The 14,577-nt window shown below is 34.0% G+C and overlaps 1 protein-coding gene across 2 annotated transcripts; it reads left to right on the top strand.

Annotated features, from left to right (window-relative positions):
* Positions 1–2,387: 2,387 nt before the first annotated feature.
* LOC120337642 (meprin A subunit beta-like) lies at positions 2,388–10,998 on the top strand. Of its 2 annotated transcripts, none has more exons than XM_078117220.1 (16): positions 2,388–2,471; positions 2,737–2,761; positions 3,304–3,372; positions 3,453–3,595; positions 3,704–3,813; positions 4,824–4,999; positions 5,319–5,421; positions 5,739–5,854; positions 6,085–6,264; positions 7,398–7,548; positions 7,903–8,060; positions 8,296–8,471; positions 8,931–9,158; positions 9,667–9,778; positions 10,030–10,465; positions 10,871–10,998. In XM_078117220.1, the coding sequence occupies exons 1-16, from the start codon at positions 2,427–2,429 to the stop codon at positions 10,938–10,940; spliced, it is 2,298 nt and encodes a 765-aa protein (XP_077973346.1). In that variant the 5' UTR covers positions 2,388–2,426; the 3' UTR covers positions 10,941–10,998. The 2 variants fall into 2 exon arrangements, with proteins under 2 accessions (XP_077973346.1, XP_039261435.2); XM_039405501.2 differs by having other exon boundaries at positions 10,862–10,998.
* The last annotated feature ends 3,579 nt before the right edge of the window (positions 10,999–14,577 follow it).

The raw sequence follows: 14,577 nt of genomic DNA, 5'->3' as shown, positions 1-14,577 counted from the left end.
AAAGAAATGTGCTATCATTACTTAAAGAATATGTCTTTTTCGACTGGTTATGTTTTCTCAATAGAGCGGCAATTTTTGAAAACATTGTGACTGTTGTCGAAAAATTTTCCTCCCCAGGCTTACGCAGGCTATTTCGTTCGAGCGATATAGAGATTACGCCGTAAAATCTATTAAAATGGGAGCTGAAGAAAAGGTCATGCTCATAGTAGAAATCTGTAAGGGTATAGACTTTGTAAAATTAACTGTTTTAGGAAAATCAACTACCCATATAAAAAAGTTCTGAAGCTTCTTTAAAAGCGTTTATATACTTATTCTGTCTATAAAAAGACATTTCTCCCTAAAAGAAACATAAGATGCAACCTTTTCTGAGGAGAAAACACTTTTATACCTGGGATACAGTCTCACAAGCCTTTTTCGAAATGTCATACAGTTATATTTTTATAACGGTCAGACAGCCTAGATCAGTGGTTCTAAACCTTTTTAGTGTCAGAGCCAAATTTTAAACCTCTAAGTTGTAAGGGGTCGCATTAAAAATAATGCAAATTAAAATACCAACAAAACGAAACTCAGGTAGCCTATGTATTCTAACATAACAACATCAGATAATGAAATCAGTGTACTGAAACGTAGGCTAATCATTGTGGGGGAAAAACCAGGCTTGTCCATTGGAAACGCATTTGTATTACCCATGAGACACAAAAACCGTATGATTTCCAAGGAATTGATGGTAAAACATTTCGTTATGGATTTCGTGTTCATATATTTGAGCATATCCCTCTTGTTAGTTATAAAGAGCAAAACATATTCAGCATTAACAATATACTTCATGAAGGGGCTGATGGATACATGTATAATAGTTATGAATATAAAGTTAACAAAGTTCGTAAATTTTACAAGTCGTTTCTTACATGTAGTCCTATTTAGTAGACGCTAAACATAAATTTAACACTTTTTATCGAATTTTATTCCAATGGCAATCCCATGGGATGAGATGGGACAGGTATAATTGCTATATATGGGATGGGAATGGGACAGAAAAACATGTCCCGTGGACAAGCCTGGGGAAAACACTACAATATCATAATAAAAATAGCATTCACAACGACGTAACATCTAAGATGACATCGATTCAACTGCTGCACTTCAGTTTTTCAATTCAAGACACTGATTGATTTTCAATGAATTTTTTTTACTGAATATAATTATTTTTTTAAGGATAATGAGGGCTACAGGAAAAATAGTTGAGAACCGCATGCGGCTCAAAAAGCCGCGGTTGAAAATAACTGGCTTAGATCGATCATAGTCTTTTTAAAGGGCGCCAACAGTGCAACACTGGAATGTGTCGTAGATCCTTCCGTTGTTTGCTTGTACATGCGACTGCGTACTTTGAAATGATTACCTAACTCGCGAAATAAACAAAGATAGTCCGTACATATTTGAGACCGACATCAGCAGTTCGATAAACTTTGGCTTTTTTGAACATTCATTGCACAATACTTGTTCAATAAATGAAAGTGGCAATTGCCTAATGTAGAAGATATCATATCTTCACCACAGGTAGTCTATTCAAATAATAAGTAATATTTTGTCTATGAAACACAGCAATGAACTCAGTGCAAAATTCGTTTATGAAGAGTTCCTGGCAATTCTTCGAGGTCATCAAGGATTACTCACTGCTTTCAACAAACTATTTCGTAGATCATTAATTAATCCGGACAACGATGTTTGTATGGAAGCAGTATGTGCAAACATTGATTAAAGTTTGTCTTTTGAGATAAACCCTCTTCAATGACACCACTAGGTTTTGGTATATATTTCATATTACCTGTAACACTTCGAATGTAACGTGTTAATGTAAGTAATAAATTGATATATTTTATGCAAACATGAGAGTTGTCTAATCTTTTTTGACGATAGCACAAAACACTGCTTGTCACATAGCTGTGTTGCGAGATATGTCAGGTAAGCGACACAAAGAACTTATTAGACAGATATGTAAGTTATATTGTCGCGCAGAAAAATGTTTCATCAAGGGCATATGCTTATATGCATTGAAAAACAGAACAGAAACCGTTTTTGCAGAATTACTTTTCAATGGCAGATAGGCATCAACAAAGATAGATCATTAAAATTATTTTCTTCGCTAAATTAACCGTTTCTTCTTCTATTTCAATCCATGAAAAAAAACTTTTGACCCTGAAAAGGAGTCTTCAACAATCCTTACTGTATGTGACATAAAGACAATATTTCCATAAACAAAAATCACAAAACCTCCTAGATCCCTGGTAGTCTAGTGTCTCATTTTAATAAAAAGTCTTTTTTATTTTATTTTTTATTAATATGTTTCTGTGACGATAAACTTTGATTCATGTTATTTTGATAGAGATTTTACACGATATATATTATTCGGTTCTGCAAAGTCAACCATGAGATTTTATTATATTTTGGCAGCTATGCTGCTTGCCTGTGAGGTGAGTAATTAGATAAAACACTATTAGTGTGTGGGACCATTCTTGACATTATTTCTGAAACACTTGTTGAATTATTGCACAATTCAAAATATATATCATAATTTACAAATAAGCGTGATATTTTAGTTTTAAAAAAATGTTTTTAATTAGGTAACACGAGAGATTTCATATCTATATAATTATATATATATAATAAATAAATAAAATCAGTTATATTTTGACAAAAAGTATTTATTTTCAATAAATTGTAAATTTCTGCTCACAGGCTCGTCAACTGGGAGAACCGCTTGGTAAGAGAATTATTATACTAAAGATCATTAATTATTAAATATGGGAAGAATGGTGGATGTAGAAAAACAAATGTTTATAAAAAAAATAAGCTATTTGATTTTTGCTAAATAAAAAAAGCAACATATTGATGAGTACAAGTTAAGGGACATTTGGAGACCACATTGAGGAATACTATTTTTATGTCAGATGAGAAAAATATGTCAGCTGTCCATGTCCAATATGTTCATACAGCATCCCCATAGTCCCATATATATACGAATATATCATACAAATGGCAAATGAGACCATATATCCGTGGGTATACCTGGTTGTGACCTCTCGAGGAATTGTCGGTAGCAATAAATTTGGGGGCAGGGGAGGAAATTTTCAATTCGTTTCATATAATATAGCACTTTACTTTCAGGCCGATTCATTTATTAATATTTTGTTGATTTTAGTTTAATTAACTGAGTATCATTTAGTTTTGTCCGAGGTAATGCAAAATTGCATGCATGAAGACACTACTCAAGTGATGTTTAATTAATGTTCATGCCATTTATAGGTGGATTTTTCGAAAATGGACGCATTGAAGAAGCGCAGGAGAAAAAAGACATTTTTGAAATAAACAAAGGTAAAAATCGGCAATTTCAGATTAATTGCAATTTTTTGCTCCCTTGAAATCTATTCTTTAATTTCTTTTTTTTGTTGAAGAAATCAAGGGACTTGTGCATGGAGATGTTATCCCGAGAAAAAGTAAAGACACAAAGAATACAGCTCGGAATGAAGATTATTTATGGACGTCTACAAATATACCGTTTGTTTATTTTGATGGAGTACAAGCCGTGAGCTTGGAAGTAAGTTTCAGTGCCTGAAAATCTGTGTAGCTATGTTTTTGTAGTGATCACTCCCGTACTGGTATATAATTTAGATAGCCTTCTAATTTTTTATATTTTAATTATCAGGCGATTGGTTCAATTGAACTTGCTCGTCAAGAATACAAACTTCGAACTTGCTTGAATTTTTACGAAAGAACTAATGAGCCAAACTACATCCGATTTGTATCTGCAGGCGGGTAAGTTCATATTCGAAATTTATGATATTAAACCGAAACCATAGTTTAAAAATATTTGATAAGAAATTAGACATATATGTCAATTTCTGAATCTTGGATAAAATTAATAAATCCAATGTCAACAAGGGTAAAAAATATCGTGAAATAGCCGAATAAAAATTGGTGTAACCAGGGCTGTGAAACGGGTACGAAATCACATTGGCTACAGCTTCAGTTCCTGAGTACATTCAGACTGTGGTCCCAGCTCCGGAGCATCATTTTTTGCGTCTGACTCCGGCTCCTTACCTATTGAAGTTTTTAAGTTTGACCACTGCCATGAAATATCTGCCCAGATGCAGTTTTGCAAAAGCGGGACTCAAAACTATATGATAAGTTCCAAATTTTAAAATAAAAATTCGAGATATGTAAATTCAACTTTAAAATTTTAAATTGATAATATAAATTAAAAATTGTGAAATTCCATGAGCTGAAAGGATAGATATTAAGATTTGTATGAAGTTTCAAAAAATTATGAATGTTAAAATATAATAATATGGTTAGGAGCTTGAACCACTGAAATTTTTGGTAGCTCCGTTTCCGGCTCCTGCTTCATTTAAAATGCTAAGCTTGGCTCCAGCTCCATGACTCCGGTGCATCAGCCCTGGGTGTAACTGTTATTCAATATCACAATGGCTTATTACTTTCACTTTTCGTTACAGCTCACTTCAAACAAAATATGACCACACGAAATTTGTTTGTTTAAAAATATAAATGATTGTTTTACAAATTCAACGTTTATACCAAAATTATGTATTATATACTTAATATAATCACAAAGTTTAAAGTATAAAGTTAGTATTAAATTACAAATAAAATTAATTTTTTCAGTTATAAAAGGTATCAATGAATTGGTGATAAATATCATGTTTTATATTTAAGAAAGACATATGAAGCAGAAAATTATACTCGTTGAAATCATTTTCAGATAGGCAATAAATACATGAATGGTCAAATTTGAAATATTTTCAAAGGTGCTTTTCGTCTGTCGGAATGGTTGGAGGGTTTCAGAGGCTTTCAATCGGTAGCGGATGTGAGCGCATGGCTGTTTGTTGTCATGAGCTAATGCACGCTATTGGCATTTGGCACGAGCAGTCAAGAGCTGACAGAGATGATTATGTGGAAATCATGTGGGACATCATTTCGGAAGGTATCTTAACGCTATCATAAATTAAGTTCGATTATTCCAACGGAGTTGGTTTGAATATGATGTGCCTGAATTGTCGTATTTTCACCAGATAAATATCCAGTCAGTTATTATCTGTACAATTGAGATGAGGTTTCTGTCAATTGCAATTTTGTTCCCGTTGGAAATGGTAAAATAGGACTGTATTGTGTTTTAAGGGAAAATTAAGGCGCCTGATGTTGAATTTAAACGATGTTTTTTTGTTCAAAATTAAATTTGTCAGTTATTAAGTAGATTTAATATTGTATTTGCCGCTCATTTATGATTTGACATCATGCTGCAGGATACGAAAACAATTTCAACAAATATGACTGGGAAACCACTGATGCTCGGAGAGTTCCATATGATTATAATTCTATAATGCACTACAGCGACAGTGGATTCAGGTAAACCTTAAAAAAATTTCGAAAAGCGTAAAATTAACCAATCGTGTTGATGTGAACAGAATTGCGTATACACATTTCATGTATATTGATTTACAACTTTGTTAGCCATTCAGTATTTTTATTTATAACTCTCTGTTCGTGCTGTTTTGTATACGACATAAATATATCATAAATAGTCATACGTATGCTTTTTTTAAGACCAATTCGAAATTAAATTCTTGAATCTGATTGTGTATGTACAAATACCAGCCAAATCTTCCAGCAGCAATGGTAAAATATGTGAGTTTAGATAACAATCATTTATCTTTTTTATGCAGTACAACCGGTGATCCTACTATTGTGACCCGTGATCCGGCTTTTCAAGATATTATTGGCCAACGTTTGACTTTCAGTAAAGGAGACACTGATAAAATCAATAGAATGTACAAATGCAGTAAGAGACAATTCGCATATTTTCTTTGATGATTACTCATATAATTTTTTAGGTTTGATAAAATTAAAAATACCCGTTTTTAAAATTTTTAATATTGATATCAACCATTGCGTGAACCCCCGACCGTTCGTCTTTTTAAGGATTTATATTAATTAGAACATAATCTTCGCAATCACATAGCCATTGTTCATTTTGTTTAGAAAAACAATTTTGCATATTGTTTATTTAAGGTGATACACTCTTGTATTCATATAACTGTAACTATGATGACGAGGCTGCCTGCGGATATGTACAAGATTATGATGGCTCGGATGAAATTGATTGGATCAGATATGATGTTGGGGATAAGAGTTTGACTGTTTCACCAAATGCACCTACCGCTGATGCAACTTTGGGAGTTGCTGGGAAAGGTGATTCGTATATAGCAGGGTTGGCGAACCACTGACCCGCGGGTCACAAAGTGACCCACCGCGTTTTTTCGGTGACCCGCCAAGGCACGAATGAAATAAAAACATACTAACTTGTAAGTGATAAAAATTGATAAAACCGGCTTCAAACGAAGTTAACAGTAACTAAACTACATAATGTAACGTCAGTTGGGCAGCCAGACCTGCGAACGCTCAAATTCAAATTTCCGGATCGGTATGGTAATTTTCGGAATTCCCAATCTTGGACGCACGTGTTCACACCTGCATACATTTAAGCAGCTATTGGCTGTGATAGGGTTTATGACAAAACAATCAATTTGATCTGTTCATTTCTCGCAATGTCTTTTTACAGCGTTCATTCACATGAACCAAAAAGGCACTGCAGACTGTTTAGTTCAGGGTATACGAAAACTAGATGCTACTTCGCATTCATTAGTTTCTCGCCTACAATGTCGTGGAGAAAACAAAATTTGTTAGTCCCAAAATGAGGACCTAGAAATCTGAAATAACAATGGGGCAGTGTGAAAGTATACTTTGATGTGGTTGAAAGCCAATCGAAGAATTTAACTCTATCAGAGTGGAATTCCCTCAAAACTCTTTGGCGCATCATTCTAAACGTTTTTGGGTAATTCATATGCGTGTTTTTGTACACGAATTTCATAAAATCGAGTGTCATAAACAGTCCAGTAGTCTCTGGTAGAAGTGCTGCATAAATAAAGCCCAAAACTACACAACACCAACCTTATAAGATTTGAAAGATAGGATGCAGCAGCAAGTTTCTTATTAATACTAACATTGATAAAATATTTGTGACCCACACTCTTCTGTTCCGTGATTAAAATATAATTTTTGACCCATTCGTCGAAAAAGGTTCGCCATCCCTGGTATATAGTGTACTTGATTTTTTCTTTATCTCTGCTTCAAAATATAATTCATTTCGGAAAGTCGAAAGTCGATCAAAAGGGATATATCGTAACAATCTTTGCCTAACGCTGTGAACTTTCAATGATCGAAAATTTTAAAATGCACTTTATATCTATGTTCTAACATCTATATCATCGCGGGTTCAAATTAGGAATATCAGAAAGGTTATCGAAAGTATATTTGTTCAACAGGTAGCTACATGATCTTGGATAACAGTGGAAAAACTGGAGGGCAAATGGGTGAAATGAGAAGCATGAGATTTGTCACAAAAAGCGACGTCCAATGTCTACAATTTTCATACTACCTAGACATCAAGGACACGACCGGCACTGCTGCAATGACGTTAGTTTATATGATATTAAAATACGTTCAGCTGTGTTACATTCCTAATTGAATTAATTTACGGTATAAACGAGGCATTTCATCGTCTAGTGTAGTTCAACCGTAAATGGCACAATGGAAACTTTCATAGTTTGACAGAGATCGAGGTTCGACTCTCAGAACTGATCAGAGGTGTACGTTGTGAAAAAACAAGAAATCATACACCGGTAATTCCCAGCTTCGTTATTAAAAAACTAATAATTATTTTATTAGTAATAGGGTTCATTGTGTTCATCGAGTCTAGTGATATTAATTTCGGAATGTAATTCGACGTGCTGCTTAGCTCAATTCCGATCACTATTTTATTCAACCAAGGGCATTCAAGGCAACCCTCGATGACGTCACAGGAGAAGTTATTGATCTTGGCCAACCACTTCACACATTCAACACAAGCTCGGATAACAAGTGGCGATATCACAGAATGAGCATCAACGCAGAATCGGCATATCGTATTGTTTTCCAGGGGAAAACAGGTTATTTGTTTCAATTGATTCGTGACAATAAATAATCAATTAAATTAGTAACCTCTTGGTAGGCTGTTGTGCATTGAGCAACAAGTCAAAGTACATGCATTCTGGTAGTACTGTATTTATAACAAGATCGTTGAAACTTTAACATCAAATGTGAAGGACGAACTCGTAGCTTCAAAAGTGTGATTTTGATCACTGGTAATTAAAACGGTTTAAATATAATGCTTTCGATATTTAGGGCCTAGCGATCAGGACGTAATTGCTATAGATGACGTCAGCGTTCAGGACAAACCGTGTGAAGATGACTATTTTGTCGTTGATGATTACAATAACAAACTAAACACATTTGCCAAAGGAGAATTCTATACCAGTCCTGTACTACAAAGCGACGAAGGATATTACTACAAAGTCAAGGTATATATGTACTACTTGTATTTCTCAGGTTCATGGACAGCTTTGAAAAATAATTGTACCATTTTGTACGACTAAAGCAAGTGTAACGTTTCTAATTACCTGTTGTTTCTTATATCTTTGCTTGATAATACCATCTTTTCGTTATATATGACAGATGTTTCATTTTGTAATCAAAATTGCAACATAGTGTTACCATGTTTATTGTATTTAAAAATTCTTTTGAAGAATATTTCGATTGTGTCAAGGCGTGATAAGATTGAAATTATCTTTAATACATTCTACTTCTTTATAGTGCTCCTGTTAATTCTTCTAAAATGCTTGACGTTTACAATTTAAGGAAATAGCTTTTAAAAGAAAAGCATTTTGTTATATACTGATAATAATACGTCCGGTCCTAATAAATATTTACACTATTTCAAATTGGAAATTTTACCACGAACCTCAAAAAAATTGTTATAGGTTTATCCAGTTGGAACGACAAGCTCAGCTACTGGTTACATGGGAATGTTTTTTGGCTTAGTGGCTGGTCCTGATGATGATACATTGAGTTGGCCTTTCTGCAACAAATATATTCGATTAATGGTCGTTGATCAAAGCGATAATCCACTGTACTCACTCAACAAATACGCTGAATTTTTAACAACACAAGCCGCAGGAGGAGATCTTTGGAATCAACCGACATCAGAAGTAGGTTCCATTAATTCAAAATTTAAAAACGTTAACATTATATTCATAAACGTTTTTATAGTCAATTAAATAAACTTATTAAAAGATATTGTCTTTAAAAATGGAAACAAAAAAATAAAACTATTATAGTTTTTAACACGGAAAGACGTTTGTTTCGAATTTCGAAGCCAATTTTTTTATATGTTTGCTTTATATATATATATGAACTGGAACATGCAGCTTTTTTCAGTTGTTTCGTTCTTGCACGTGAATATTTTATTTCTCTAATTCTTTTATTATAACCTCAATATTACCTACCTTCCATCGAAGTTGTAAATACATATTTATATTTACTTTTGATAAATATAGTAGATGCACGATCTGATTGTCGGATCGAATATTCGTTGTCATTGTTTTGAGGGTTTAATGAAATATTGCATGTTTTTGAACAAAATCTGGCTTTATCGCTGTTATTGTATTTCTGTAAGTGAGTTTTTGGATTTTTTTTGTAACTAAATGTACATTGCAGACAGATCCAGAGGGATATTATGGCTATTCCAACTTCATGCCTATCAATGATGTTACAAGCACTCATCATTATCTCAAACACGATTCCATCATGGTATCAGTTCTTGTTAAAGGTAAATAGTAAACTAGAAAATACTAAATAATAAACTCTGGTTTGAAATAGAATCATATCAATTGAAAGGAATGAAAACCATACAGTCTTCGTTTTCTTCCTAAGTAGATACATTAATTCGCTATCTCTCACAAACTATCATATATCTCCAGGTTTGTAAACTTACTGGTAGTGCTTTGATCAAATCATTCTTTGATGAAGGATGAATTAGATTATCTGAGGTCGAAGTAATACAGTATTGTTTAAAATCAGATATGAATTGGGTTCACGGTGACGTCTGCAATGGTACCTTCACTCGTTCAACGGAGAAGTCCGCAAAATCAGCATCACATAATGGAGCGCAACCAGGAATCGATTATATCGAAAACGATGAGTACGACAAAGATTATCGCGATGACGACCACCATGAACATCATGACGATGAACATCACCATGAAAACCACGAAGAACACCATGAACATCACGAAGGCCATCATGAACATCATGAAGAACACCATGAGCAACATGACCATGATCATGACAGTCACGACGACCAAGATGACAATGAAGCAATGATATCAGTTGGAGCTGCTGCTGGAATGGCGGTTGGAAGTGCTACATTCGTCTTCCTCGTGATGGCCAGTGTGCTATGTTGTGTACAAAAATCTCATAAACAAAACATGAAGCATGTGGCAAACAACATCACTCTGTAAGTAAAATTTGTATTGAAACAGAAGGAAAATACCGCCAGGCGTATTGGGCATCATATAACATTTTATTATTGACGTCAAGCGTACCATGAAAACAGTGTTTTTTGAACATATAATATATTATATGAAGTATTTTCCAGCATTTTGGTAGCATATTTGCTGGTTTGCCCGAATCGCCTCGTATGGCGCGCACTTTGCATAAATATAGTCTTGTGTGGGGTTGAAAAATATTAACTATATTTTGATTCAGCGACAATCAGTAAGTTATTCAAATGATATATATCAGATCAAGTAGTTGAGCCTATTTTTATATATCGGAAGACATTCACAATGTTGATTAACAAAGCTGAAAACATAGTGTAATAACATGTAATCATTGATTTTACTATTTTCAGGCACACCAGCACTCCAGTTCCTCCTGCATATCCAAGCGAAGGAAAGATAACTTTCGAGCCATTACCAGAGAAAATTTAAAATAAGATTGGAGAGGCTCGGAAAAAAAAATCAGATGAATTAATTTCTATCATAAGTATATTCTTAGATAATTTACCAAAATGTGATTTTATGAGATATAGGCGATTCTTGATCACAAATTGACATTGAAATTCTCAAAATGTGGAAGTGTAAAACAATTTTGTGCCTTCAAAGTTCTTGTTTTAGTATATTTTGATTATAGCTAATCAACAATGTTACTATGCAATAAAATCAAGCTAAAATTAAAGAAGTCTTTGCTTGAATAAATTTGTTCCAATATTAATAAACATACACATATAATCGCACGATAATCGTTGAAATGCAAGAATGTATATTGATTTGCGCAAGTGAAGTACGTTGTTTTTGAAGCGCAAATGTCTAAAATGCAAAGGAAAATGAGATTAAATTGGCCCATATCCAGATCTTAAAAGTTATTGATAAATATAAAGAATAAGTAAAAACTTGAAGAACTCAGAAGAAAATGATTTTATGCAAGTATGCTAGACTAAGAAAAACGTAAGAGAGGTATGCAAAAATCATATTGTGCGGCAACTCACAGCAATGGTCGGCAAAGGTTTGAATACATGAGTGCCAATTTTTGAATAAATCAAAACGAAAGCGACTTCGTGTGCCAAACATTCTTGAGTCACTATCTGATTTGAATAGTCTAGAGTCTAGACTCTAGAATGAAGGCAAATGGTGAAACAACTCTATCTCCATGGCACAACTTTTAAATATTCGGTATGAAGGTTTTAATCTGTGGCTAGAAAACAATAGGAACACGGAATATAACCATGAAATGATCAAATTTCAGTCACATTTGTTATACACTGTGTTACATTTCTCCCAAACCAACTTGAATTGGTTGTCCATCTGTTTTTAATAACTTATACACTAATGTACCGAGAAGAGAGATCTTGTGTATAGACTTGCTATGCATACAATACTTTGAAGCCAATGCAGCAAAAGTCTTCTTATAATACCATCCTATTCATATCTGGGAGGTATCATGGGCATTCGAAAACAACCGCAATACAGTATCTGTCACATACGTCGCGCATTTATAAACACATCACATCATAGTAAGTGGTTGAAAAAAATCTGTGCCATTTCATTGGGTTGAGTAAAATCGATATTTTCATGTAAAATCATTTCTCTGTGAATTTTACCTAATTGGTGAAACTGAAATAAAGATGCAGCAAGTCGTTTTTCTTAATTTTTATTTTACATAGTAATTGAAACGTTAAATAGTGGGAAACGAAATAATTTAAATTGATATTCCCTCTAATTTAACTTTGGCATTCTTCCTAGACTTGCTAGACACGATCTGGTACAAAACAAACGAAAAACAAATATACTTTATTTCATATGGCATATATATTTGTTTATTGATTTTCAAAACTATTTAAAGGCAACTTCAAACTAAACAGTCGTGTAACACAGTTTATTATTGCTATAAACAAATTCATTGAATTCGACTTTTTAATGTACTATGTTTATCTGCCCAAGCCCTCTGTACCTAAGATTCACTAACACTAGTGACAAACGCGGCTGGCCCAGAACTCATACATTGAAATTCATCTTATTCTAAAATAGATTTGAAATAGCGATCTGTAAGACAATCCGAACAACTGCACGTTTTGCGTGTGTCTGCTACAGCAGTAAATTTCGCTATAGCAACAGTGTGTACAAAGGTTTCTGTGCACAAAGGGATAAGAAAAAATAGGAGTCTTTTACAGAGAAACAAGATTATACTAATCGACAGGCTTGTCCATGAGAATGGGATTCCCATGGGATGGGATTGGACAGCACACATTTGTATTTCCCATGGGGCACGTGGGACACGAAACCGTACGATTTTCGAGAAAATGCTGGTAAAACATTTCGTTATGTAGTTCGTGTCCATATATTTGAGCATAGCATTCTTGTTAGTTATGAAGAGCAAAATATATTCAGCAATATCAACACACTTTGTGAAGAGGCTGATGGACACATGTATAATAGTTATGAATATAAAGTTAACAAAGTCCGTAAATTTTGTTGTTTTGCATGTCTCTTCGTACATGTAGTCCTATTCAGTAGACGCTAAACCTAAATTTACCAATTTTGATTGAATTTTATTCAAATGGGAATCCCATGCGATGGGATGGGATGGGACAGACATAATTGCTATGGGATGGGAGGGGAATAGGACAGAAAAATATGTCCTATGGACAAGCCTGCCATTCGGCTTGTTTGCGCTTGGCAAACATATATGCGTCGTGTAATCCGATTCACCAAAGCATGTGAAATAACAGGGCCTAATATTAATGGTAGTCTCATGTATCCCTGCTCTTTTAATACGTATATTATATATATATATATATATATATCATGTTCTGTATAAATGTTTTTGATCCATTAGCACTTACTTGGCATCAGGTTGTAGCCTCAGTGGCGCTTCATTGCTCAGCTCACGATCAGACTTAACAAAACGTACGTGTTCCGACTGTAAATACCAGGTGGATTCTGATATTACTAGCTTCAAGAAGCGACGCACATAATTAATGTCCGCAATGTATTTTATCTTGTTATAAACACTTTTTTTTTAAATTCAGTTGGATATTCAATTTTACATGTGGCAAACTCGCTGCAGAAAATAACTTCAAGATCTCCCTGGGAAAATATGAAACGCAAATCTTCCGTAGTGAAAAATCTTTTCTTTAAACTTTGCTTGGTTTGCATCGATATTTTTCATGCAATTTCTGAAATATACACCAATGCGTCATATTATGTCGTCATATTTTCTAAAATTATTTAGAGCTTCCTTCGGGTACGAGACCTCATAGTTATGCAGTTGGATAACATATCATCTATTTTCAAACTGACTTTTTCCATTGACTTTCGCGATGGCTCGAGATTATAGATGGTAGTTCAGTCACTTTTCGAAGTGAAGCCTGACTGGGAAATAAACATAACTATAATTGACTATAACAATTACAGATTTTCTAACAGTACTTGTACATGATTCAAGTGATCAAGTCTAAACTGCAATTCTATGTGTACATGTTTGGATATGGATAACTGGAAAATATTGAATGCGCTTTTTCATTTGAACAAAAGCCATATGCGTGAGTTATATATTTCACCACGTATCCCATTTTTTATGCAAAAAGTTCTCCTCTCTTTCAGTGACATATTGAAATACCCTGTACTCTCTTGCACAAGAGAGTTTTTAAGGACTATAAGCGAAAGTGCGTAGTTTTGATACGCCAAAAGAAAGAAATAAAAACCACCAATTGATTCTAGGAAAGCAAATAGTAAGATTTTCCGGTTCCAGTTTTCCACCATCAATTGTAAAAACCGTCGAAAATTTTTACTGAAAATGATTACTTTTTTAAGGATAATGAGATCTACAAGAAAAATAGTTGAGAAACGCATGCGGCTCTAAAAGCCGCGGTTGCGAATAACTGGCCTAGATCGATCATAGTCTTTTTAAAGGGCGCCAACAGTGCAACACTGGAATGTTTCGTAGATCCTCACGTTGTTTGCTTGTACATGCGACTACGTACTTTGAAATGATTACCTAACTCGCGAAATAAACAAAGCTAGTCCGTACATATTTGAGACCGACATCAGCAGAGCGATAAACTTTGGC

Source organism: Styela clava, chromosome 10 (assembly GCF_964204865.1).
Source record: "Styela clava chromosome 10, kaStyClav1.hap1.2, whole genome shotgun sequence".
NCBI classification, from domain to species: domain Eukaryota; kingdom Metazoa; phylum Chordata; class Ascidiacea; order Stolidobranchia; family Styelidae; genus Styela; species Styela clava.
Note: the sequence above shows the minus strand (reverse complement) of the source record. Positions and strands in the feature narration are given on the sequence as shown.